The sequence below is a fragment of the Manis javanica genome, chromosome 1, assembly GCF_040802235.1.
Source record: "Manis javanica isolate MJ-LG chromosome 1, MJ_LKY, whole genome shotgun sequence".
In the NCBI taxonomy this organism is placed as follows: Eukaryota; Metazoa; Chordata; class Mammalia; order Pholidota; family Manidae; genus Manis; species Manis javanica.
Window position 1 is genome coordinate 11,709,632 of NC_133156.1, and position 27,733 is coordinate 11,737,364.

The 27,733-nt window shown below is 38.9% G+C and overlaps 1 protein-coding gene across 6 annotated transcripts in view; it reads right to left on the bottom strand.

Moving 5' to 3' along the window:
• Window positions 1–14,712: 14,712 nt before the first annotated feature.
• The window catches only part of MTMR6 (myotubularin related protein 6), a 50,002-nt gene continuing 36,981 nt past the window's right edge, over window positions 14,713–27,733 (bottom strand). For all 6 annotated transcript variants that reach the window (XM_073228202.1, XM_073228155.1, XM_073228270.1 and 3 more), the window contains 5 exons: window positions 21,227–21,276; window positions 20,617–20,817; window positions 18,733–18,864; window positions 18,523–18,649; window positions 14,713–16,897 (listed from right to left, as the gene is read on the bottom strand). In XM_073228202.1, coding sequence (XP_073084303.1) covers window positions 16,637–16,897; window positions 18,523–18,649; window positions 18,733–18,864; window positions 20,617–20,817; window positions 21,227–21,276 — 771 coding nt within the window. In that variant the 3' untranslated portion in view covers window positions 14,713–16,636. The remainder of the gene's footprint in view (window positions 16,898–18,522; window positions 18,650–18,732; window positions 18,865–20,616; window positions 20,818–21,226; window positions 21,277–27,733) is intronic.

A 27,733-nucleotide genomic window follows, 5' to 3' on the forward strand; every position in this document is an offset into this window, starting at 1 on the left:
TCGCCTGCATTCCCGACATTCTCTTACTTACTTCCATCGAGGAATAGCGTACAATTTCCCTTTGGTGGTCGGGGTAAATCACCCAGCCATCACAGTAACTCCGCTCTTTGACTGTTCATTCAGAGATAGGAGGAGTCCAAAATGGTCAGGTGGCATTTTTCACTTCCAATTCAATGAAATCATTGTTTCGTCTCCTTTTGGAAGCATTCCTCGCTCTGGAACCAAGACCTGTAGGCCAGCAGTGCATGATACTGAAGGAATAGGAGACAAATATTTTTCCTAGTGGGTCACTAGGGGTAATAGTGAGTAATGCCATTCCCATCTCCACCCCTTGATTCTGGCATCATGAATCCTGGCTACGGGAGAAACAGCAACAAAACGGACACTGATTCTGAACACATACAGCCTCCTAGAGAACCTTGTCCCAGCCCTGCAAGTGACTGTCACCTAGCTGGCACTGTCAGTGTGTCCTCAAAGGGCACTCTGCTGTTCTATCAAGCCAGCAGCTTCCGGATGGTGGGAAATATGGTAAGACCAATGAATTCCATAGCATAGGCCCCTTGTCGCACTTCTTTCACTGTGAAGTGAGTTCCTTGATCGGAAGCGATGCTGTATGGGATGCCACAATGACGAATAAGGCACTCTCTAAGCCCACAGTGGTGGCTGCACGTGGGGAAAGCATATCTGTACCCAGAGTGTCTATTCAGTAAGAACAAAATGCTGCCTCTTCTATGACAGAAGCAGTCCAACATGGTCAACCTGCCACGAGGCAGCTGGCTGCTCACCCCGGGGTATAGTGCCGTCTCAGAGATTATCCTGGTCTCTGCTGTTGGTACCTTAGGCACTCAACAGCGGCCACAGGCAGCTCACCCTTGGTGGGTGGGAGTCCATGTTGCTGAGCCCGTGAATAACTTCTATCCCCACCGCCACGGCCACTTTGTTCATGAGTCCATTGGGTGATGATGGGGTGGTGTGGGAAAAGGCTGCCTAGATCCACAGAACGGGTCCTCCTCTGCTGAGGTCACCTTTTGGTGAAAATTCACATGGGACACAAATATCTTCACATTTTTTCCCAGAGAGTTCTATCCGCATGCCTCTTCCCTAAATTTCTGTCATCAATTTTCCAATCATGTTCCTTCCCATCCATGCTCCATCCAGGCAAATCATTGCCTGTAGCCCATGAATCAGCATATAATCACACAGCTGGCATTTCTTCTTCCAAGCAGAAACGCACAACCAGGCGCACGACTCAGTTCTGCCACTGGGATTCCCTTCACCTCTGTCCGTCAGGGATGTCCCAGGGAGGGCTTGCAGAGCTGCAGCTGTCCACTTGCAGGTGGTACCAGCTTATTGTACAAAAACACCTGTAAGCTGGACCCAAGTCCTCTCTTCCTCTGTCAACTGATTATAGAAAGTCTGCATGAGGCCATAGGTGCAGGCTGGGGAAGAGGGGACGGCGGTGCGGCACCAGCGGGAATTATGGGCATTTGGGCCACTTCTTCATGTAACTTCACCTGTGCCTTAAGGGGTGCCTGGGCCCTGCCCATATATACCACTTCCATTTCATGACAGAGTCCTACTGTGCACCTCCAACTTGATGGCTTAGTGGGTCAGATAACACTCGGTTCATGATGATGGTCCCCTCAGGTTAATGATAACTGGTGGCCTATGGTCCTGCATTCAGTCTTCACCAAGGACCAGTAACAGGCCAAGAGTTGTTTCTCAAAAGGAGAGTAGTTACCTGCGGAGGATGAAAGGACTTCTCTTCAAAATCCTAAGGACCTGTGCTAAGGTTCTCTTATGGAAGCCTGCAAAACACTACAGTCAGCATCTCTACCTGCCACTGTCACTTCAAGCACTCTTGGAGCTGCTGGACCACATGGCCCAAGAGGCAGAGAGGCTTCACAGCAGCCTGGACCTGTTGCAGAGCCTTCTCCTGTTCTGGGACCCACTCAAAATTGGCAGCTTTTTGGGTCACTCAGCAAATGGCCTAGTGTAACACACCCGAATGAGGACTATGTTGCCTCCACAACTCAAAGAGGACCACATTGTGCCCCTTTTATATTGTAGGAGGGGCCAGATGCAGCAACTGTTTTTTGCCTTAAAAGAGTATCTCGACATATCCCATACCACTGGGCTTCCAGAAATTTCATTGAATTGGAAGGTCCCTGAATTTTTGTCACATTTATTTCCCACCCTCTGGCACACAAATGTGTTACCAGTAAAGCTAGTTACTCTTTCTTGCTCGACATAATGCAGTGAGTTCAATTCAGGATAATGTCATCAATGCAATGGACTAGTGTGACATCTTGTGGAGGGGAAAGGTGATCGAGATGTCTGCAAACTAAATCATAACATAGGCTAAGAAGCTGATATAACCCAGTGTAGGCCAGTGAAAGTGTGTTGCTGGCCTTCCAGGTGAGAGCAAACTTCTGGTGGTCTTAGCTAACAGGCACTAAAAAAAAAAGGGCATTTTCCAGCTGCCAGCTGCACATCAGGTAACAGGGACGTTCATTTGCCTAAGCAATGAAGACATATCTGGTACAGCAGCTACAACTGGAGTCACCACCTGGCTAAATTTACAATAATCTACTGTCATTCTCGAAGACCCATCTGTCTTCTGCACAGGCCAGTAAGCAAGGTGAATGGGATGTAGTAGGAATCACCACCCCTGCATCTTTCAAGTTCTTGATGGGGCAGATCCATCCAGGAATGCAGTAGTGCTTGTGTTTACTATTTTCCCAGGTAGAGTAGGTCTAGTGGCTTCCACTTGACCTTTCCCACCATAATAACTCTCACTCGACGGGTCAGGGAACCAGTGTGGGATTCTGCCAGCTGCTGAATACGGCGGTTCCAGTGATGAGTTCCAGAACTGGGGAAATAACCACAGGATGGTTCGGGGCCCCACTGGCCCCACTGTGAGGTAGACCTGTGCTAGAATCTATCGATCACCTGAACTCCTAAGCCCCAACTCTGCCTGGAAGACGGAGTGATACTGGGTCTTTTGGAATGTGTCAGTTGAGAGCCTGTGTCCAGGAGTTTTTGAAAGGTCTGATTATTTCCTTTTCCCCAGTCCACAGTTATCTTGGTAAAAGGCCGTAAGTTGTTTTGGAGAAGCCTCAGAGAAAGATTCAAAGTATAAATTTTGGGGGTCCTTCCTCATGGGGACCAGCCTTCCCTTCATTCAAGGGGTTCTGAGTTTGTAAACTGGCTCATGTTTGGGAATTGAGAGGCTGTGATTCTCCCCTTTTTATGATAAGCTTTTATTCACTTGACCTAGAACCTTCCTGTTAATACAGTGCAAGATTTAGTAGGTTTCTGATCTATTTCACTTCTAGAAAGACCATTAGCAATTTGCCAATGCCAGACACCCTTGTGAGACTATTCTGACCGCCACTTGGACCCTGATGTCCATTACAATAACCACACCCACCTTGCCTTTAGCAGTTGAGTGCCACCACTTGACCCTTGCTGCCCTAGGATCTAATTACTCCTGTTAGAATTTCCATATTCATTAACACAACCTGACACATCAATAGAGAGGACAAATTAAGTCAGCCTCAGCACACCCTTGCAGCATAACTGCAAGTCAGAGAATTTTATAAGTTTCAATTTGAGTGCAACCGGGGAAATAAAGATTAGAAACCAGCAGAGTTGGTTCCAGCTTCCAGAGTCCACATCTGAGCCTCAGGTGGAAAATGAACAAAAGGGCATGCAAGAAGGTTCTGTGGGGAACGGACAGTTAATGTCAACTGGAGTCCATCCCCATAGATAACCCCTTTCTAACTGATGAAATAGCAACACTGGATCTGAAACTATCAAGTCAGAAAAGAAGGGACTTGAAATGGATGTGGAAATCTTAGGAAGACAGTTATTTTTTTGGCGAAAGGAAGACTCTTGAATGGTGGCATTACTGGGAAAGAAGACAGCTAAAAGATAAGCCTCTTAGAAAGATAAGATAATATGAATCAGGAGACAAAGGCACCACCTGTTAAAGAAACTGTACTTCAAAAGGGGGCCTTACGATTGCTGTGCAACACAGAGAAGACAAGTAGTGATTTTACAGCATCTTACTACGCTGATGGACAGCGGCTCTAATGGGGTTTGTGGGGGGGACTTGGTGAAGGGGGGAGCCTAGTAAACATAATGTTCCTCATGTAATTGTAGATTAATGATACCGAAAATAAAAAATAAAGAAAGTAACTGTACTTCACTACAGAAACAGAAGAGGAAGCTGTTCAGTTAAGAAACCTTGTTAAAACACGGTAACTCCTTCATTCTGCACAGGATCACCTACGACATACAACTGGTCCAGGAAACTCCAAGAAAAACACTCAAGAATAGAAAACAAAAAACAAAACAAACAAAAATAAGCATCCATATGAAAAAGGAGAAAACAGTATAAGAAAACAAAAAATGAGAATTAAAACTTTTCAGTAGATGAAACCCCAAAGAGACAGGCTACAAAGGCAAACTGTAGCAATACTAACACATGCATTAAAATATAAGTAAAAAAGTGAGTGCTAATATGATAAATGATAAGTAATCATAAATTCAAAAACTCAGAATAGAAATGGACAGGTCTTTTTTTTTTTTTTTTGAAGAAAGAACTCAGAAAAAAAACTCAGAAAAGAAACTGAAAAAAAACAAGGAAAATGGCTACAAATGGCAGGGAAGATGGAAGAGTTTTTTGAGGCGACTATTACAACTCCTTACTCTGAAAATTAGTGATTAAAAGAGAAGAATTAAGCAATTACCATGCCTTTCTTAGAAGAATTTTCCCATTTGATGAAGGAAAGCATTTCTTTAAAGAATGCCAGCAAATAAATGGAAAAATAAAGGTGATCAAATCAGAGAATTATTAGCTTATTAGGGATGCTAAGAGTTTCATCACTCAGGATGGATTAGGTTATGCTACAGTAAAAAAGAGCCCAAACTCTCCGTGATTTAAAACAAATGTTTCTCACTCCCACTTACAGATAGGCATTTTTAAGGATTAGGTTCTGATTAAACAAGATGGCAGCATGAGAGGTGAGGCAGAAACCTCCTCCCAAAACCACATATAACATGAAAATACAGCAAATACAGCTAATCCTGAAAGAGCAACCAGAAAGAAGACTGCAAAAGACAGCTTACATCTGGGGAAAAGAGACCCCATGGAAAAGGGTAAAGTAGGAAAGTTGTGATCCAGCAGGACCCAGGCCCTTCCCCCACCTCAGCTCCCTGGTGGGAGGAAGAGAAACAGAGCAAGGAGGGAGTAGAAGCCCAGGACTGCTAGGTACCCACCCCTGGACATCTGCTCGGGGAGCACGAACCCACATTACATGGTGCTCTGGAGATCAGAGGGTTTGGAAAGCAAAGACAGGCAGAATTCTCGGAAAGACTGAGATTCCAGCTGCTTGTGCAGAACAAGTACCCACAACCAGCCACTCCAGGACAAAAGAGAAGTGGGCATGTTGAAAGACTTCCCAATAGAGAGAGGGGCACTAAAGGGACAAGGTTTACACAGAGTTTGCCGCTCAGGAGAAAGGACAAGCGAACAAAGTTGTCCCAGCACACTCAGCCCAGCGGGTTGGGAACTTTCAGGAGCTTCACACGCTTCATCCCCCAGCTGTTTCTCACTCCCACTTACAGACAGGTATTTTACAGCGCCAAGGCCCCCCACTGTGATACACAGCCTGCTGCTCCTTCCTCCCAGCCAGCACTGGTTCGCAAACCTGCTGCAACCCCAACTGCACCAGACCAGCTGGAGGGCAGCCCCGTCTATGGCAGCTACAAGGGCATAGCATAGAGGCTACTCCCTGCATGCTTGGCCCACTGGCCCTGGCAGTGGAGGCAGGTACTGCGGCCAGGAAGCAGAAAAGAGTTCTTTCCTCCCAGCAGGCACCGCTGCCAATCACCTGCAACCCCTGCCATTGCTCCAATGGCTGGGCAGCTCAAGAGAGTAGAGCTTCTGGGCACTAGAAGGCACTGCCAACAGAAAGTTATTATTTCAAGTAATCATTAGGAATATTAAATGACAAAAGAACCTGGTACAAACCAAAATCCCTCAAACACCAGAAAGAGAGCTAAGTGAAAATGAAGTGAACAATCTTCCTGACAAAGATTTCAAAATAAAAATCATAAACATACTCAAAGAGATACCAAAAAAATAAATACAAGACCTCAGGGAGGAGGACTTCAAGAAAGAGAAACTGAAAAATACACAGTATCTGAAATGAAACATACAATGGAGGGATTTAAAAGCAGATTAAATCAGGTAGAGGAGACGCAAATGGAATAGAAATTAGAGAACAGGAATACAAAGAAGCTTGGGCACAGAGAGAAAAAAGGATCTCTAGGAATGAAAGAATATTGAGAGAACTGTGTGACCAAACCAAACAGAACAATATTTGCACTATAGGGGTACCAGAAGAAGGGAGAGAAAAGGGGAGAGAAAGTGTCTTTTAAGAAATAATTGCTGAAAACAAAGGAAATAGTCTCTCAGGCCATGGAAGTGAACAGATCTCCCAACACAAGGAACCCAAGGAAGACAACACCAAGACATATAATAATTAAAATGGCAAAGATCAAAGACAAGGACAGAGTATTAAAAGCAGCCAGAGAGAGAACAAAGACTACATACAAAGGAAAACCCATCAGGCTATCATCAGACTTTTCAGCAGAAACCTTACAGGCCAGAAGGGAGTGGCATGATATATTTAATGCAATGAAACAGAAGGTCCTCCAACCAAGAATACTCTAAAAGTTAGATTTATCATTTAAATTTGAAGGAGGGATTAAACAATTTCCAGATAAGCAAAAGTTGAGGGAATTTACCTCCCACAGACTGTCTCTATAGTGTATTTTGGAGGAAATGCTACAGATGGAAGTGCTCCTAAGGCTAAATAGCTGTCACCAGAGAAAATAAAATCATAGTAAAGGAAGTAGACCAATTAATTACTAAGCAAATGCAAAATTCAATCAACTATCCACATAGTCAGTCAAGGGATACACAGAGAGTACAGAATATGAACCTAATACATAAAGAGTAGAGGAGGAAGAAAAAGAAGGGAGGGAGAAAAAGAGAACCTTTCCATTGTCTGAATGTTGAATTGAAATAGCATACTAAGTGCATTAAGTTAAGACTGTTAGATAGTAAAGAATCTACCCTTGAACCTTTGGTAACCACAAATCTAAAGCCTGCAATGGCAATAAGTACTTATCTATCGATAATTACCCTAAATGTAAATGGTCTGAATAGACTAATCAAAAGACATAGAGTTACAGAATGTATTAAAAAGGAAGACCCATCTATACGATGCCTATAAGAGATTCACTTCAAATGCAAAAACATACACAGACTAAAAGTGAAAGGATGGATAAAGATATTTCATGCAAATAATATAGAGAAAAAAGTAGGAGTTGCAATACTTATATCAGACGAAATAGAGTTCAAAACAAAGATGGTAACAAGAGACAAAGAAGGACATTACATAATGATAAAGGGATCAGTCCAACAAGAGGATATAACCATTATAAATATCTATGCACCCTACATATGTGAAACAAATACTAACAGAATTAGAGGGGGAGATAGAATGCAACACATTCATTTTAGGAGACCTCAACACACCACTCACTCCAAAGGGCAGATCAACCAGACAGAAAATAAGTAAGGAGACAGAGGCACTGAACAAAACATTAGATCAGTTGGACCTAACAGACATCTACACAACACTCCACCCAAAAGCAGCAAGATACACATTCTTCTCAAGTGCACATGGAACATTTTCAAGAACAGATCATATACTAGGCCATAAAAAGAACCTCAGTAAATTTAGATGGATTGAAATTGTACCAACCAGCTTCTCAGACCTCAAAGGTATGAAACTAGAAATTAGATGAAGAAAACAAAAAAGCACACAAACAGGCTTAACAACATCCTCCTAAAAATCAATAGGTCAATGAACAAATAAAAACAGAAATCAAGCAATATACTGAGACAAATGAAAACAACTCAACACCCCAAAATCTGTGGGACGCAGTGAAGGCAGTTCTAAGAAGAAAGTATATTGCAATACAGGTTACCTCAAGAAAAAGAATAATCACAAATGAACAGTCTAAACTTGCAATTAATGAAACTAGAAAAAGAAGAACAAATGAGGCCTAAAATCAATAGAAAGAGGGACATAATAAAGGTCAGAGCAGAAATAAATAAAATTAAGAAGATAAAACAATAGAAAGAATCAATGAAATCAGGAGCTGGTTCTTCCAGAAAATAAATAAAAATAGGTAAGTCCTTAGTCAAACTTATCAAAAAATAAAAAGAGCATGTACACACATAAACAGAATAAGAAATGGGAAAGGAAAAATCACTGTGGACACCACAGAAATACAAAAAATTATTATAGAGTACTATGAAAAATTATATGCTAACAAATTGAATAAACTAGAAGAAATGGACAACTTTCTAGAAATATACAACTTTCCATGACTGATCCAAGAAGAAACAGAAAATCTGAACAGACCAATTACGAACAAATGAAATTGAATTGGTAATCAAAAAACTACTTAAGAACAAAATCCCTGGACCAGAATGTTTCACTGCTGAATTTTATCAAACATTTAGAGAAGACCTAATACCCACTCTCCTTAAAAAGTTTTCCAAAAAGTAGAAGAGGAGGGAATACTTCCAAACTCATTCTATGAAGCCAGCATCACTCTAATACCAAAACCAAAGACACCATAAAAATAGAAAATTACAGACCAATATCCCTGATGAACATAGATGCACAGATACTTAACAAAATAATAGCAAACCAAATTCAAAAATACATCAAAAAGATCATCCATCATGATCAAGTGAGATTCATCCCAGGGATGCAAAGATGGTACAATATTTGAAAACACATCAACATCAGACACCACATCAACAAAAAGGACAAAAATCACATGATCATCTCAACAGATGCTGAAAAAGGATTCAACAAAATTCAACATCCATTCATGATAAAAACTCTCAACAAAATGGGTATAGAGGGCAAGTACCTCAACATAATAAAGGTCATATATGACAAACCCACAGCCAATATCATATTCAACAGCAAAAAGCTGAAAGTTTTTTCTCTAAGATCAAAACAGGACAAGGATGCCCACTCTCCCCACTTTTATTCAACATAGTACTGGAGGTCCTAGCCACAGCAATCAGACAACACAAAGAAATACAAGGCATTCAGATTAGTAAAGAAGAAGTTAAACTGTCACTGTTTGCTGATGACATGATATTGTACATAAAAAACCCCAAAGAATCCACCCCAAAACTACTAGAATAACTGAATTCAGCAAAGTTGCAGGATACAAAATTAATACACAGAAATCTGTTGGATTCCTATATACTGATGATGAACTAGCAGAAAGAGAAATCAGGAAAACAATTTCATTTACAATTGCATCAAAAAGAATAAAATACCTAGAAATAAGCCTAACCAAGGAGGTAAAAGATGTATACCCTGAAAACTACAAGACATTCATGAGAGAAATTAAATACACCAATAAATGGAAATACATCCTGTGCTCATGGATAGCAAGAATTAATATTGTCAAAATGGCCATCTTGCCTAAAGCAATCTACACATTCAATGCAATCCCTATCAAAATTCCAACAGCATTCAACTAACTAGAACAAATAGTTCTAAAATTCATATGGAACCACAAAAGGCCCTGAACAGCCAAAGCAATTCTGAGAAGGAAGAATAAAAGCTGGTGGGATTACACCTCCCACTTCAAGCTCTACTACAAAGCCACAGTAATCAAAACAGTTTGGTACTGGCACAAGAACAGACCCTGGATCAATGGAACAGAATAGAGAGCCCTGATATATACCCAAATACATACAGCCAATTAATAAATGATAAAGGAGCCATGGACATACTATGGGGAAATAACAGCCTCTTCAACAACTGGTATTGGCAAAACTGGACAGCTACATGTAAGAGAATGGAACTGGATTATTGTCCAAGTTCTTACAAAAAAGAAAACTCAAAATGGATCAAAGACCTGAATCTAAGTCATGAAACCATTAAACTCTTGGGCAAAAATCTCTTGAATATAAACATGAGCAATTCTTTCCTGAACACATCTCCTCAAGCAAGGGAAACAAAAGCAAAAATGAATAAATGGGACTATATCAAACTAAAAAGCTTCTGTACAGCAAAGGACACCACCAGTAGAAAAAGGCACCCTACAGTATGGGAGAATATATTCGTAAACAACATATCCAATAAGGGGTTAACATCCAAAATTATATATAAAGAACTCATGTGCCTTAACACCCAAAAAGGAAATAACCCTATTAAAAAATGGGTGGAGTGCCGGGAGCCATGCTACTCAAGCTGTGTAGTGAAGCTCAGGCTGGAAGAGCCCCGTAAGGCAGGGGCCTTCGCAGCTGGCTCCCTCTATTACCCACCTTGATTTTATTATTTTCCATTATACTATTGGCTTTGTTTTTGCTTGCATCGTTGCCAAGGGTTAACTAACCTTTGCTGAGCAGTGTTAAAGGATGAGAACATAAACTTCCCAAAAGCTTTTCAGGACAGTGCTCCTGAAGAATAGAACACGCAGGGGCCAAACGGCAATCTTAGCATAAAAGTACTGAAACCTGCTGTTAGCCAAACATTGACCACCCCATTTCCACTGAGAATGCCCCCCTTGTTTACAATGCTAGTGAAACTAGTGATGGAAAGTTTTATAGAAATAGAGTCATGAGAAAATATTGAATAGAATAATTCTGTTGACACTTAATTAATCATTTCATGTTTTCTTCCCTCTATTATTTCTATAGTTTGTTTTTCTTCTTTCCTAACCACAGCCCTTTACTAGAATTTGTGCCTCATATGTGAAATTACCAAGTACCATAATTTTCCAGGAAGTAAAGATACCTCAAAACAAGTGCTGGGCATAGAAGCCATGGAGCATAAACCTGCAAAGAAGTAAAAAACTAACCTTTTCAAAGAATATTACTTCTCTCTCACCAGCTTTACATCTCCCTATATGGCCCCGTAAGATGGCTGGTTAGCCAGAGACGGGTAAGATTCCTCAAGGGAGGAACAACCTACGACAGGCACAGTCGCAGGGGGGCCATCAGGTGAGAAAAAGGGGGCCAACAGAGGTGAGGCTTAGAACCTCACCCTCCAGTTTTGAGAGAAATCTTCTACACCTGTGGATGTTTTGTTGCCCTTGTTTAGCTTGGATTAAGACCTGGTCTGTAGGCACACACCTGATCATCTACACCTGCCTTCTTACAGTTCTAAATCATGCTTTCTATCTATATCTTGCATTTACCTACTACATTAATATTTTATTAGATTCACATATAAAGTATAAAAATCAAATTAATAATCATACATCATATTTGACTTGATTGTTTATAGTTTAAGGTTTGTAGTTAAAACAGAAACAGTTTCTATAATATGAATGCCCTTGCATTGTTCACCATGTAAGAACTTGTTTAGTCCCTGCAGTAGTGGAGTCATGGAGACCTGTGTAGCATATGTAAGGGAGATTTTGGTATCCACACAGAAGAAAGAGAAATGTAGATAAAAAGGGGAAATTTAGTTTGCTGCCTACTGTGCCCTATAAAGGGGTATAAGGTGAAGATATGAGTTTATGATTTTAGATTGATTATAAATTTATTAAAGACTCTAAGAATATTTTTGTGGGAAAGAATCCTAGCTAACTGTGGCACTAAGTGACCTGTATTACACCCTGAGCTGATAGACTCCATAGTTGCTAATACATACTGCACGCTCCTACGGTCCCAGGCACTACTTAGAAACTGCGTTGCATAAAAACATAAAACACAATAGAGTACATGTTAATAAGAAAAGTTTCAGTCAAAGAACAGAAAAACAATCACCTGTCCAACGCCTGACCAACCATGAATAGATTAGAAAGGAAAAGAAAAAAGCTTGCCTATACTTATTAACCAACTGCCTATACTAATGAATCATCAGAACAATAAAAAATAATCATATCCTTGTGCAAAATGGTATAAATAAAGCTGTCATCGACACTTTGTCGAGAGTCCACCTCCATCTGACTCCACGTGTCCTGTCTCTCCATATGCCGACTCCATCTCATCCTTTTGGGCTTCACACCCCCCCACTGGAGCTGGACTCCGGCAGTGGAGGATCTGAACAGACACTTCTCCAAAGAAGAAATTCAGATGGCCAACAGGCACATGAAAAGATGCTCCACATTGCTAATTACCAGGGAAATGCAAATAAAATCCACAATGAGGTATCACCTCACACCAGTCAGGATGGCCAGCATTGAAAAAACTAGAAACAACAAATGCTGGTGAGGATGAGGAGAAAGGGGAACCCTCCTACACTGCTGGTGGAAATGCAAATTAGTTCAACCATTGTGGAAAGCAATATGGAGGTTCCTCAAAAAACTAAAAATAGAAATACCATTTGACCCGGGGATCACACTCCTAGGAATTTACCCAAAGAAAACAAGTTCTCAGATTCAAAAAGACATATGCACTCCTATGTTTACTGCAGCACTATTTACAATAGCTAAGACATGGAAGCAACCTAAGTGTCCATCAATAGATGAATGGATAAAGAAGACTTGGTACATATACACAATGGAATACTATTCAGCCATAAAAAGAAAACAAATTCTATTATTTGCAACAACATGGATGGAGCTAGAGGGTATTGTGCTCAGTAAAATAAACCAGGTAGAGAAAGACAAGTACCAAATAATTTCACTCATTTTTGGAGTATAACAACAAAGCAAAACTGAGGGAACAAAACAGCAGCAGACTCACAGACTCCAAGAAGGGACTAGTGGTTACCAAAGGGGAGGGGTAGGGAGAGTGGGTGGGGAGGGAGGGAGAAGGGGATTAAGTTGCATTATCCTTAGCACACATAATGTACAGAGGTCATGGGGAATGCACTATAGCAGAGAAGACAAGTAGTGACTCTATAGCATCTTACTATGCTGATGGACAGTGACTGCAATGGGGTGTGTGTGGGGGGGAGACTTGATAAATGGGTGAATGTTGAAACCACAATGTTCCTCATGTGAAACCTTCATAAGATCGTATATCAATGATACTTAAAAAAAAGAGTATGTTCTACTTTTAACTAATCAAGATGTGTTAATGCCAACTGGACTACTACATGGAATAGCCACTAAAATAGGTAAAACTTGGCTAGTGAAAATGGATGTCATTGTTAAAAACCTGAAACTGCTTGTAAAATTTTGCAGATGACTGGTATTTCATCCACCATAGAATGCTTTGGTATTCTAAAACTGACCTTCTGCCAAAAAAAAAAAAAAAGGCAAAAAGCTGGTTACACACTTACTAAAATGGTCAAAACCCAGAACATGACAACACCGAACACTGGCAAGGATGTTTAATGCTGGTGGGAATGCAAATGGCACAGCCACTTGGGAAGACAGATTGGTGCTTTCTTTCAAAACTGAGCATACCATGCAATCCAGCAATCATGGGCCTTGGTGTTTACCCAAAGGAGTTGGAAACTTCTGCCCACACAAAAACCTGCAAATGGATATTTATATCAACTTTATTCATAATTGCCATAACTTGGAAGCAACTCAGATTTCCCACAATAGGTGAATTCCCACAAACTGTGGTACATGCAGGGAATGGAATACTATTCAGGGCTAAAAAAGAAATGAGGTATCAAGCCATGGAAAAACATGCAGGAACCTTAAATTAGTATTACTAAGTGAAAGAAGCCAATTGCCCATCTGAATAGGCTACATACTATACGATTCCAACCACATGACATCCTGGAAATGGTATAACTATCAAGAGTGAAAAGATCCCTGGGCGCCAGGGGTTGGCGGGAAGGAGCAATGAATAAGCAGAGCACAGAGGATTTTTAGGGCAGTAAAAATACTCTGTACGATACCGTAAATCATTACCCATTTGTCCAATCCACAGAATATATAACACCAAGAGTGAATTTACCCTAAGGAAGCTATGGACTTTGGGTGATGTCCTACTCCGGTGGAGGATGCTGGTAACGGGGGAAGCTATGGGGCAGTGAGTATATGGAAAACCTCTGGACCTTCCTCTCAATTTTGCTGTGAACCTAAAATTGTTCTTAAATAATAGTCTTAAAAAAAAAAAAAGGCTAGCCAGATACTAACCTCCTGCCCTGCTCCCCTACCATATAAAGAGAATTAAAAATCAAAGACACAAAGACTTTCCTCCATCTTTATTTAGCCAAGATTCCCTGAGCTACTTCTAGCCTAGCTTCGACCCCCAAAGAAAGTAAGACTCTTCTCTGCAAGTCATTTTCCTCCTGTTTACGTCCAGATCTACCTTTGCAGAGACATTTCACCATCCATGTACATACTCATCGGACACTGCCTTCCATCAACAAGTTGGTAAGGGCACAATACAACACTGATTATAACTCTGGGAAGTAATGAGAGCAAAAGGAAAATGTAATGACCCTATCAACTATAACTGCTAATAAGCCTTTTAGCCCATTATGCCTATTTTAAATATTTTGGGAATTATTTATGTAACAGTGATTATTTATTAACAATCACCTTTTGAAAATAACTTGCTCAAACCTTATACTGTTATGATTAGTGTAATGCACAGGTCTATTTGCCTAGGTGAGGGGGAGAAAAAACCCAACCAAAATTTGATCTCATCTTTTTGAGAAAAAACATTCAAAGTAAAACATGAACATTTAATGACCTTTAAATAATACATGTAAAATTTACATGCTGTACATTACCAAACACGCAGAACATAAATCCAATTTTATAAGACATATACCCACTCTGCTTTTTGCCAACATATACACCCTATAGGTCACTTAGGATGTTAACTGATTTTTCAGTCCATGTGTGAGCATATAAATACCCATATATATGCCTCAAGGTGAAGATTAAGATAATAAACCAAAGAGCTGAATATAAGAAGTCTGCCATGGAAGATTCTAAAACCACAGTCAATATACAGAACCAAGTGACAAGGCACAAAAGCTTCCATTTGTGGTCACGAAGATCAAGTTTCCTGTCCCAGTGCTTAAACATGGAAATAGGCTTGGCTAAATGACAAACTATATTTTATAGTGCATTTCTGTTAACTGTTCAAAAAGGCGTATTTGTCTTATGACATAATGCGTTACAGGAAAGCATTGAAAAAATAAATAGGATTAGATAAGCTCTCATATAATAAAGCTTCTTTTCCTTTTGAAAAACACATTTGCTTATATTCAAACTAATCTAATATAATAAAGAGAAGCATTAAGGATCCTACGCAGATTTCCTAGTACCCTTGAATCATACCTCATACCACTCACATTACTTAAATCTTTAATTTTAAAGTCATCTGGGTGACAGTGTCCACTGCAAGTGATTCTGTCTCTTTTGTCATTTAAAGATATGTAACAGTACATAGAGTAAATGGTTAACATAACTTGGCAAAATGAAACTCTTCCGAGCATTGAGGTTGTTTTTGTTAAACATTAACTTTGTACAAGGTTACTGTTGATATTCCTTTTTTTCCTATGTTAAGAGAAGAAAAAAATGTTCCACAAAGAAATGACTGCTCTAAAATTCATGCAACCAAGCAAAATCTAAACTCTGTGCTTCCCTTTATTTTTTACCCCACAATTTTTGTGTAAACTCAAAGTTTTTTCTAGGAAGAGAAACTCACTGAGAGACTGAAGTTAAAAAACATACATATGCACTGTTCATTGTTTCCAAGTACAGTTTTAGAGCTTTCACCTACGTAGTTATCAAAGGAATAACAGCAACCAAAAAATAAGAATCAACAGAATGTAATAATCCATACATAAAAGACAGTCAAATGTGTTTATATATGAAGAAATCAAATAATCTAAGTTATAAATAATAAGCCATCAAATATAGCACTGAACAAATTGTAACCCAAATAAAACCTTCAGTTTCATTCGTTTTGAATATGGAAGTGGACCGAGCTGCGCATGAACGACCACGTACTTCTATCAGCAGTGTTACAGGAGTGATGCCGCATGCAGCTCCAGCCATGTTGTCAGCACAATTCTTTACAAATAAAACAAGGCTGACCAAAGGAATAACAAAACGTCTCACTCTAGGCTAAAAACCTTAAGAGTAAAGAATATACTGAGATTTTAAGGCTTTCTCAGAAATATTTTTCATGGCACTTCAACATTAAACATCACTAATAGGCTAAATATGTAAATACTCATAGTTACATAATCAAAAGCACATGTCATGTCAATTATTAAGTAAGGGACCACTTCGTCAAGTTTTGTTTTCTGGCAATTAAGTTATATTTAGGGAAGGCCATTCATGTTTGGCTGTAATTAACATGTACGTCATACCAAAATGTCAATTCACTAGTATATAGAGCAAATCGTGTTTTGAGTAAATTTGCTGTTACCACTCATTTCTTAAAGAACTGTATATCATTCTTCACTGAAAATGCAATTACATTGACTTACTCTCTCCCAAGAGCAGTTATTATCATCCTTTCTTCAACTATTAGCTTCTAAGATAATTATTAAACAAACTCTCCCTGGTCACACGCTGAGAGCATTCCCACATTAACCCATTTCTTGAACTACAGTCCATCCAGAAAATACTGAGTCTAACAGGTCATTCTTGCCACACCATACTCCAAGCTGACCACAGCAGGTTCTGGTTTGGAAAACTCTTCAGCATATTCACTGTAACGATTATCTGCTGGGTTGCTGCCCTCTATAGTTCGAAGAGCATGATTCACAGGCAGCAGAGCCTGCTCCTTAAAACACAAGGAAGTATTGAGGGTAGGTGATTCAGGATGAGCTGGATGTAACAGTTCCTTGGTGAGAACTCCATCTGTTTGCTTATTCTTACGTTGCTTAATTTTCTAGAACAAATCCAAATTTGAAAGAAATTACTAACTGCACATGCTACATGTTCAATGTTAAATGAAAGGAGAAAACATGTTTTTGTAATGTTCTCTTTACATAGAATACAAAATTAAATCTCAAAAATTTAATAAAATCTAGTGCAGATAAATAAGACATGGCTGAGAATCTAATGTTTGTAACTTTTGCAATGAAAAATGGTTGTTATTATACTTGAACTGCAGATCACTAGGTCTGAAAAGAGCATATATTACCTAGAAAGTATAGAAAGTAAACATTTTATAATGAAAGAAATGTATATGAGACATCTGCCCTGAAACCACAACTGTACAACACACACACATTTATTTACCTACAGTTCCTACAGGCTGAACTGCCTCAAGAGCTTGCTTCTATGGTTTCCTACACTGGTTTGTTAAGTGAACACAGCAGAATTTTTTAATGTAAGATTTAAAAATCTGTGCAGAGTATCAGCGCTCTCCAAATCCGTGGGACTGATCTTTAGGTATCTTCTGTTACCTGTATCTTGGGCTCGCCCCTCTTACATCTCCTACAGTTTACTCAAGCAGGCCTTACTTCCCTCTCCGAGGAGGACTCAGGAACACTCCTGCCCGAGAGGCACACAAGCGTCTTACTGAGTTACAACAACTGCGTAAGATTTTTAAAATAGGTACTCATGGATATTTCTTGGTTATGTATGAAGGTTATAGGAAAGTCTTATGGTGGAAAAAGATTTCTTTAAAAAGAAAAAAAAGGCATAAAACATTATGACTGATCAATCTGACAACATTAAAATTCAAAACACCTATACAAACAATACCATAAATAAAATGGAAAAGACATGAACAGATTGGGCAAAACTGTTTGTGATGCACATAACAACAAAGAATTAGTGTCTGGTGTATCAAGAATGCTTACAAATCAGTAAGAAAAAGGCAAATATGCCAACGGAAAAATGAGGAGAGGTTTGGACAGGCCATTCACATAAAAGGAAAAATCAAATGCCTATCAAACATATGAAGAGTCATTCAACATCATTTGTTATCATGGAAATCCAAAGCTAAAAAGAATTTAAACATTCAGCAGTAGCTGAATGGAGAGACTGTTACATTCATACAAGAGAATGTTATACAGTTGTTATTAATAAAACAGACGAGTTAATGCTACATGCATCAACATGGATAAATTTCAAAACAATGTTGAGCAAAAAAAAGTATTACAGTATGACAACCTTTATACATTTTTAAAACAGATGGTTTTTTAAGATGAGTGAAGGGAACGTGAGCATTTTTGTTGCCTATTGACTTTCATACCTTACACAAAAATTACATTCTTTTTTATTTTTTCAATGTGAAAGATCTGAAATAAGTATGATAAAAATTAAAATACCACAAAGCTAGGTGGTGGCTATTATGTTTTTATCTCTACTTTTCTGTATACTTTAAATATTTCAATGTATTTTAAAATTCAGGGGAAGCAATTCAAACTAATTTATTCATAGTAGAGGAAATCGTATTTTAAAGCAACCATGTGTATATACACCAATTTACACAAGAACACAGGTAAGGAAATAAATTGATTTAAGATTCTAAATATATTACATTAGATACTTCAGAATACTTACAGATTCTAAGTCTTTAATATCTTTCTCTAACTGCTTATTTTGCTCATTCATATTCATAATTACATTAAATACAGACTGCCTCGGATGCAACGTTCTATCAAATTGATGGTACATGTTTCTCCAAAACCTTTATGACAAAAAAAAGAATTTTTTTTCAGTAAACTGTATTTGAGAAAAAAAAGTGTACATTCCTCAATGATGCCAACTTACTTAAAATTGAAAGATACTGTATTTGGCTCCAAAACTGCACATATCTGAGGTGTGGAGCTGTAGAGAGGATTCATGTATTTCTGCTGGTCATCCAGGAGGAAAGGCCACACGGAGTAAGTCTTCTCCTTTAACCTGAATGGAATGAGAAACACAAAGATCTTTCCCATCAATGCAATACTCATTTTTATAAAGCAGGCAATTATTTCCCAAATCAATTTGAGTTTTAGTTTTCCCTTCTGTTCCAGGTCTAACCTCACCTTGTCACTGAATTCTGTATCCTCTTTTCTCCTTTTTCACTTATAATCGTGTAATAAATAAAACCATGTCTCTTGAACACAACACAGGTATACCATTTTCTCTCACAACCATTCACGTTGAGATTCCTCTCTTAACTCACAGAATCTCAGGACCTTGGTCTCTGTTACACTTATTTCAAATCACCACACACATTAAACAGAGTAAAATGCTTTAATTATCTTCCTCTTTGGCTTCATTCTCTTAGCCTCCTATCTGGCCTATAGTGACACATATTAGAGAGCAGGGACAAATTTAAGTGTGAGTGGGCACAGAAAAAGGGAATTAGGAAAAACCAGTTATTCCAGAGTAAAAAAATGCCAATTACACTGCAAATCTAAAAGTAGATGAAGTAGGTGGGCAAAGGGTAGAATGCTTTCAGATAACATATTTACAAAATAAACATAAAATAAGATATGCGTACAGGGGGAAAAGTAGAGAAGTGGAGCAGATGCTCCACTTTTCTACAACCCTTATGATGACCAATAGGTATGCCCTTAGAGAGAGTACAGGGAAAGATGTGCTTTTATTACCACCTTCCTACTTATGAGCATGTTTGGCACTAATTGAAGAGAACAGCTTTTCCTAAAACATCCCTGTGCTGCAAGTCACCTGCTCCAAGTTATGAGAAACGACAGTGAATGACTACCGCACAAAGCTAAGTTGTAATACTCTGATTTGTTCATCTCTGTCATACTCTATTTCAGTAGCTATCACCTTCATACATCTTTAGAATTTTCCACATGCTCTCAGTTCTGCTTTCAACTCTGCCTGCCTTTGTCTCTCAGAGTATGTGGCTGTTTTCAAACTACTACCAGATTTAGCTTCTCTAATATGTCACTTGGATGTTCAAGAATCTGTAACTGCTCTTTACTACTCCAAGAAATGTACACTCAGAAGCCCAATCTAAAATATATATACACACATACACACATATAAAAGGACCTCTCAGAGCCTTACCCCACATCTCCCTTGCATCAAAATTTAGTCAGAAGTCCTACTCCCAGACTGGCTAGGGAAGAACAGGTGTGAGGTACAGACACACTGCAGCCAACACAGGATTTATTTTCCCCAAAGAACTATCTGTTTAGAAATATAAGAACTATAAGGCTTCATCATGCCTTAAAACCAACAAGTTTTTAAATCTTTTACCAAACTTTAAAACTTAGTGATGAATACTTTCTAGTAAATGAAATACAGTGAAGATTTTTCTGTTCTAAGTATATATTCAGACTAGAAAGGAACACAGGGAAAGGTTTCTAGGGTGTTGATAATGTTTCTTGTTCTTGGTGCTGGTTACATAGGTGGATGAGTTTAAGATTTATTGAACTCCACACTTACGTTATAAGTACTTTTCTGTATGTTTACCACACTTCAAAACAAATTTTTGAAATGTGTTTTGACTATTAGCCTAAGGATGTGAGAGATATTTCAGAGGGTACTTAGCTTCAGATACAGACAATAAAATCTTGACAATAAAATCCAGTTCTATTTCATACTATCAAGATATTTTATTAAGTTCAACTATGATTTACATTAGACCTCATTTAAGTAAGAAAAAAAGAGCCTATTTTAATCAAACTGTCTTACTTGAGTTCTTCTCTTTCCTTCTGACAATTTCCAAGGAAGTTTCCAAATTGGCATGAATGAATATGTTCATGGATCTGAAGAAGAAATGCTTCATTGAATTCAAAGGCTTGTGGAAACTGCTCGGTCAACTGCCACACACATTCCAAGAACTGGGTGAACACCGGTGAGACTTCCTTTGGGTCACCATCCAAATGGCCACACCTAGCCCCCCCCAGAGAGTATGAGCTTTTAAAAATGCCTCTGAAAGAAGTCAGTTATTCAGATATTATTAAATTTAAACATATATACAAAAAAACAAAAATCCTAAAGCATTGTTATATTAGCACAAAAACACTCTGATGTGCTTTTATTGAAACAATTTATACCTGTAACGTTTTCAACCACAAATTTAAATGATCTGTTCTCTTCTAACTATAATCCAGACAAAAAAGTGATAAATTGACCTGAATATTAACAAAGGTAGAAGAGAAAAGATAGAAAATCTTTAATCAGTCTTAATATAAGAAACCACAACACTCACCTCCCACCAGATACGTGAGTTAATGAAGAACAGAAAGCACTTCGGTACTCTAAGTTTCACAAAGTACATACATGTATAATCGTGACTCACCGGTCTGAAAATTTATGTCCAAAGGAGATCCAATCCTTTTCTATTAAAACCTTAGAAAGAAAAAGTAAAACCCATCTTATAACTACTTTCAATTCTTTTTGTTCAGAGTGGATTAAATCCTATTATCTTAAAAATGGGAATTATGCTTATACAGTTTCAAACACAACAACATAAAATTTTTTTAATTATAGGCAAAACGCAGCAAGAACCTGGATTAGAGGCTGGTTTAATGAAGAGTAAAAATGCTAAATAAAAAGAAATACAGTAGTCTTGTGACTTAGATGATTTCACTTGTATTTATTATACTTTAGGGAAAAATACATGTTATAGGTACTGCTGCACTTACATTTTTATATGTATGATGATATATGCATATAAAAAAAGGCTAGGAACCGAAAGCAGTCTTAAGAGGAAAGTATATAGCAATCCAGGCACACTTGAAGAAGGAAGAACAATCCCAAATGAATAGTCTAACATCACAATTATTAAAACTGGAAAAAGAAGAACAAATGAGGCCTAAAGTCAGCAGAAGGAGGGACATAATAAAGATCAGAGAAGAAATAAACAAAATTGAGAAGAATAAAACAATAGCAAAAATCAACGAAACCAAGAGCTGGTTCTTTGAGAAAATAAACAAAATAGATAAGCCTCTAGCCCAACTTATTAAGAGAAAAAGAGAGTCAACACAAATCAACATAATCAGAAATGAGAATGGAAAAATCACGACAGACTCCACAGAAATACAAAGAATTATTAAAGACTACTATGAAAACCTATATGCCAACAAGCTGGAAAACCTAGAAGAAATGGACAACTTCCTAGAAAAATACAACCTCCCAAGACTGACCAAGGAAGAAACACAAAAGTTAAACAAACCAATTACAAGCAAAGAAATTGAAACAGTAATCAAAAAACTATCCAAGAACAAAACCCCGGGGCCGGACGGATTTACCTCGGAATTTTATCAGACACACAGAGAAGACATAATACCCATTCTCCTTAAAGTGCTCCACAAAATAGAAGAAGAGGGAATACTCCCAAACTCATTCTATGAGGCCAACATCACCCTAATACCAAAACCAGGCAAAGACCCCACCAAAAAAGAAAATTACAGACCAATATCCCTGATGAATGTAGATGCAAAAATACTCAATAAAATATTAGCAAACAGAATTCAACAGTATATCAAAAGGATCATACACCATGACCAAGTGGGGTTCATCCCAGGGATGCAAGGATGGTACAACATTCGAAAATCCATCAACATCACCCACCACATCAACAAAAAGAAAGACAAAAACCACATGATCATCTCCATAGATGCTGAAAAAGCATTCGACAAAATTCAACATCCATTCATGATAAAAACTCTCAGCAAAATGGGAATAGAGGGCAAGTACCTCAACATAATAAAGGCCATATATGATAAACCCACAGCCAGCATTATACTGAACAGCGAGAAGCTGAAAGCATTTCCTCTGAGATCGGGAACCAGACAGGGATGCCCACTCTCCCCACTGTTATTTAACATAGTACTGGAGGTCCTAGCCACGGCAATCAGACAAAACAAAGAAATACAAGGAATCCAGATTGGTAAAGAAGAAGTTAAACTGTCACTATTTGCAGATGATATGATACTGTACATAAAAAACCCTAAAGACTCCACTCCAAAACTACTAGAACTGATATCGGAATACAGCAAAGTTGCAGGATACAAAATTAACACACAGAAATCTGTAGCTTTCCTATACACTAACAACGAACCAACAGAAAGAGAAATCAGGAAAACAATTCCATTCACCATTGCATCAAAAAGAATACAATAACTAGGAATAAACCTAACCAAAGAAGTGAAAGACTTATACTCTGAAAACTACAAGTCACTCTTAAGAGAAATTAAAGGGGACACTAATAAATGGAAACTCATCCCATGCTCATGGCTAGGAAGAATTAATATTGTCAAAATGGCCATCCTGCCCAAAGCAATATACAGATTTGATGCAATCCCTCTCAAATTACCAGCAACATTCTTCAATGAATTGGAACAAATAATTCAAAAATTCATATGGAAACACAAAAGACCCCGAATAGCCAAAGCAATCCTGTAAAAGAAGAATAAAGTAGGGGGGATCTCACTCCCCAACTTCAAGCTCTACTACAAAGCCATAGTAATCAAGACAATTTGGTACTGGCACAAGAACAGAGCCACAGACCAGTGGAACAGATTAGAGACCCCAGAAATTAACCCAAACATATAAGGTCAATTAATATTTGATAAAGGAGCCATGGACATACAATGGCAAAATGACAGTCTCTTCAACAGATGGTGCTGGCAAAACTGGACAGCTACATGTAGGAGAATGAAACTGGACCATTGTCTAACCCCATATACAAAGGTAAACTCAAAATGGATCAAAGACCTGAATGTAAGTCATGAAACCATTAAACTCTTGGAAAAAAACATAGGCAAAAACCTCTTAGACATAAACATGAGTGATCTCTTCTTGAACATATCTCCCCGGGCAAGGAAAACAACAGCAAAAATGAGCAAGTGGGACTACATTAAGCTGAAAAGCTTCTGTACAGCGAAAGACACCATCAATAGAACAAAAAGGAACCCTACAGTATGGGAGAATATATTTGAAAATGACAGATCCGATAAAGGCTTGACGTCCAGAATATATAAAGAGCTCACACACCTCAACAAACAAAAAACAAATAACCCAATTAAAAAATGGGCAGAGGAACTGAACAGACAGTTCTCCAAAAAAGAAATACAGATGGCCAAGAGACACATGAAAAGATGCTCCACATCACTAATTATCAGAGAAATGCAAATTAAAACTACTATGAGGTATCACCTCACACCAGTAAGGATAGCTGCCATCCAAAAGACAAACAACAACAAATGTTGGCGAGGCTGTGGAGAAAGGGGAACCCTCCTACACTGCTGGTGGGAATGTAAATTAGTTCAACCATTGTGGAAAGCAGTATGGAGGTGCATCAAAATGCTCAAAACAGACCTACCATTTGACCCAGGAATTCCACTCTTAGGAATTTACCCTAAGAACGCAGCAATCAAGTTTGAGAAAGACAGATGCACTCCTATGTTTATCGCAGCACTATTTACAATAGCCAAGAATTGGAAGCAACCTAAATGTCCATCGGTAGATGAATGGATAAAGAAGATGTGGTACATATACACAATGGAATACTACTCAGCCATAAGAAGTGGAAAAATCCAACCATTTGCAGCAACATGGATGGAGCTGGAGAGTATTATGCTCAGTGAAATAAGCCAAGCAGAGAAAGAGAAATACCAAATGATTTCACTCATCTGAGGAGTATAGGAACAAAGGAAAAACTGAAGGAACAAAACAGCAGTGGAATTACAGAACCCAAAAATGGACTAACAGGTACCAAAGGGAAAGGAACTGGGGAGGATGGGTGGGCAGGGAGGGATAAGAGGGGGGAAGAAGAAGAGGGGTATTAAGATTAGCATGCATGGGGGGGAGAGAAAGGGGGGGGTGGGCTGCACAACACAGAGAGGACAAGTAGTGACTCTACCACATTTTGGTAAGCTGACGGACAGTAACCGTAATGTGGTTGTTAGGGGGGACCTGATATAGGGGAGAGCATAGTAAACATAGTATTCTTCATGTAAGTGTAGATTAAAAATTAAAAAAAAAAAAAAAAAAGAAAGAAAGAAAGAAAAGGGGGATTACTCCTTAACAGGATAAAACTATTGGTAAATCAAAGATCAATGCATGCTTTAAATATCCTTAATGTTGATCACTTAAAGGGTGTCAGATGATCAGCTATGGAGGTACTTTTTTCTGATAATATTCCTTTCTCTTAATTAAAAAAAAAAAAAAAAAAAAAGCAGTTATTGTGTGCTGACCTCCAATGAGTTTTCTGCACAGTGGTATAGAGGGCATGTCAAAGTGTGGGCAAAGGGTCTGTTTGTTTCTATGCAGAAGATCAAGGCCTAGCTTGGCTACCCAGAAAATGAACTAAGATACGATATGAGGAGGAGCTTCCGGCATCAGCACTCTCTGGAGGACTTGTGCCGGGGGATGATCATCAAAAAGCCTCCACAGGGATCCGGACGATGCTGCGGTTGTGGCTGCATCCAGCCCACCGTCTCCTGGACTTGCCATAGGAATGAGGAGGGAGATGTCTAGGCTGGCATGTGCATACAGTGAGACAACGAATTTGACCGGATCTGTACTGTTGGAACTCAACCAGGAGTTGGGAGGGGTGCAAGTTGTAGCACCCCAAAATCTCATGACTATAGACTATCTATGGTTAAAAGAACATATGGGATGTGAACAGATGCCAGAAATGGGCTGCTTTAATTTGTCTGATGGTTCAAGTACAGTTGGAAAATATCCATCATATCATAGATAAATTTTCACAAATGCCTAGGGTGCCTAAATGGTTTTCTTGGCTTCACTGGAGATGGATGGTAATTATAGATTTGCTTTGTTTATGTCACCATATTCCTATTATGTTAATATGTGTGTGCAAATTAGTTAGTAGTTTAAAACCTATATATACTTAAGGTACTCTACAAGAAGATATGTCAAAGAAATAATCAATCCTCCCATGTTTCCTTCATATGCTACATCTATAGCTTTTCTTCTTCCCTCCTAATTACAACCCTTAAATAGAATTCGTGCCTCATATTGAATTTACCGAGTATCATAATTCCTCCAGGTGGTAAAGATACCTCGAGACAAGTGCTGGGCATAGAAGCCACAGGGCATAAATCTGCAAAGAAGTAAAAAGCTAACCTTTGCAAACAGTATGGCTTCTCTCTCACTTACCAACTTTACATTTCCCTGTATGGCCCCGGAAGATGACTGGTTAGCCAGAGACGGGTAAGATTCCTCAAGGGAGGAACAACCTAATACAGGCACAGTCGCAGGGGGGCCATCAGGTGAGAATTTGGGGATCAACAGAGGTGAGGCTCAGAACCTCACCCCCCCTGCTTTGAGAGAAATCTTCTGCATCCGTGGATGTCTTGCTGCCCTTGTCTAGCCTGGATTAATACTTGGTCCATAGGCACACACCTGATCATCTGATCATCTACATTTGCCCTCTTACAGCACTAAACTATGTTTTCTACCTTTATCTTGCATCTACCTACCACTTCAGCATTTTATTAAAAATAAAAATAATAATAATAATAGGAGAAATGTGGGATCAACATATAAATCAAGTACAAAAATCAAACGAATATTCATATTTGACCTGATTGTTTATAGGTCATAATGCATGATCAAAACCGAAAGTTTCTGTGATGAATGCCCTTGTACTGTTCACCGTGTAAGAATTTATTCACTGTGCAAGAATTCGTTCACCATGTAAGAACTTGTTTGTTATGCTTCAGAAGATTGGAGACTGACGAGAATTAGGCTTGAGATGGATTAATGATTGTACATTGAGCATTGACCCCCCTATACTGAATTTTATTGTTGTTAACAACCATTTGATCAATAAATATGAGAGATGCCCTCTAAGAAAAAAGGCTAGGAACATGTAAGTCAAATGTCAGCAGTGGTTAATTGTGGATGATAGACTGAGGTTGATAAAGAGACCAATGAGAAGTTTATCTTCAAATTCAAATGTTGATATCTAATCTCTTGAATGGACTATATCTGTTTTCTCTCTCACAACTCTGCTGAACAGGCTTCTAATTTTTTTCAGTCTAATGTAAATATATTTTTGTCAGTATTTGATATACCTTATAATTTGACTGTATAATCATCAACACATTCTTTTCAGTGTCAAAACTGCCATTTCCAGCTTCTCTTTTGTCTTAATCTCTCCAGGAGGCTCTACCACATGATGGGTAAGATGCAGTTTCTGGAGTCACACTGCATAGGTTCAAACCCTAGCTTCACCAGTTCCACACCTGTGTAACCTTGTACATGTGATCTCCAAGCTGGAGCCTCTGGTATGACTGCAGCCTCTCTGCCATTCTTCTACACACCCAAATCTAAAACTTAACTGACTTTCTCACTAAACTTAATTATTTTGCTTATCTCAGTGAACAGCACCATCTATCCTGGCAACCGAGTCCAGAGCCTGGAAATCGCCCTAGAACAGGACTCCTCTCTGTCACTCCACCTCCAATTAGTGAGTTCGTACTGACTCCTCCACTCATATGTACTGCCTCAGTGCTGGCCCTCTTTTTCTCTGGAGTTACCCTAACAGTTTCTATACTGGTCTCCTGGCCTCTAGTCCCACTTCCCCTCTGCCTTCAAGATTGCAAACCATCTTTTTTTTAAAAAGTAGATCTAAGAAAGTTACTGTTTCCTCTGTTTGGAGCCCATTCATGGCTCTCCCTACCCAAAGACAGTGAAGTCCAAATTGTAGTCTACTCTGCCTCAGGCCCTCACGCCCTTCTATCTTCTGTACCCAAGCCCCTCAACTCTTAACACTCACCCTGAATTCCGTCCGTCACACTTCACCTGCAGTCACCTAAAGGAGCTATGCTGT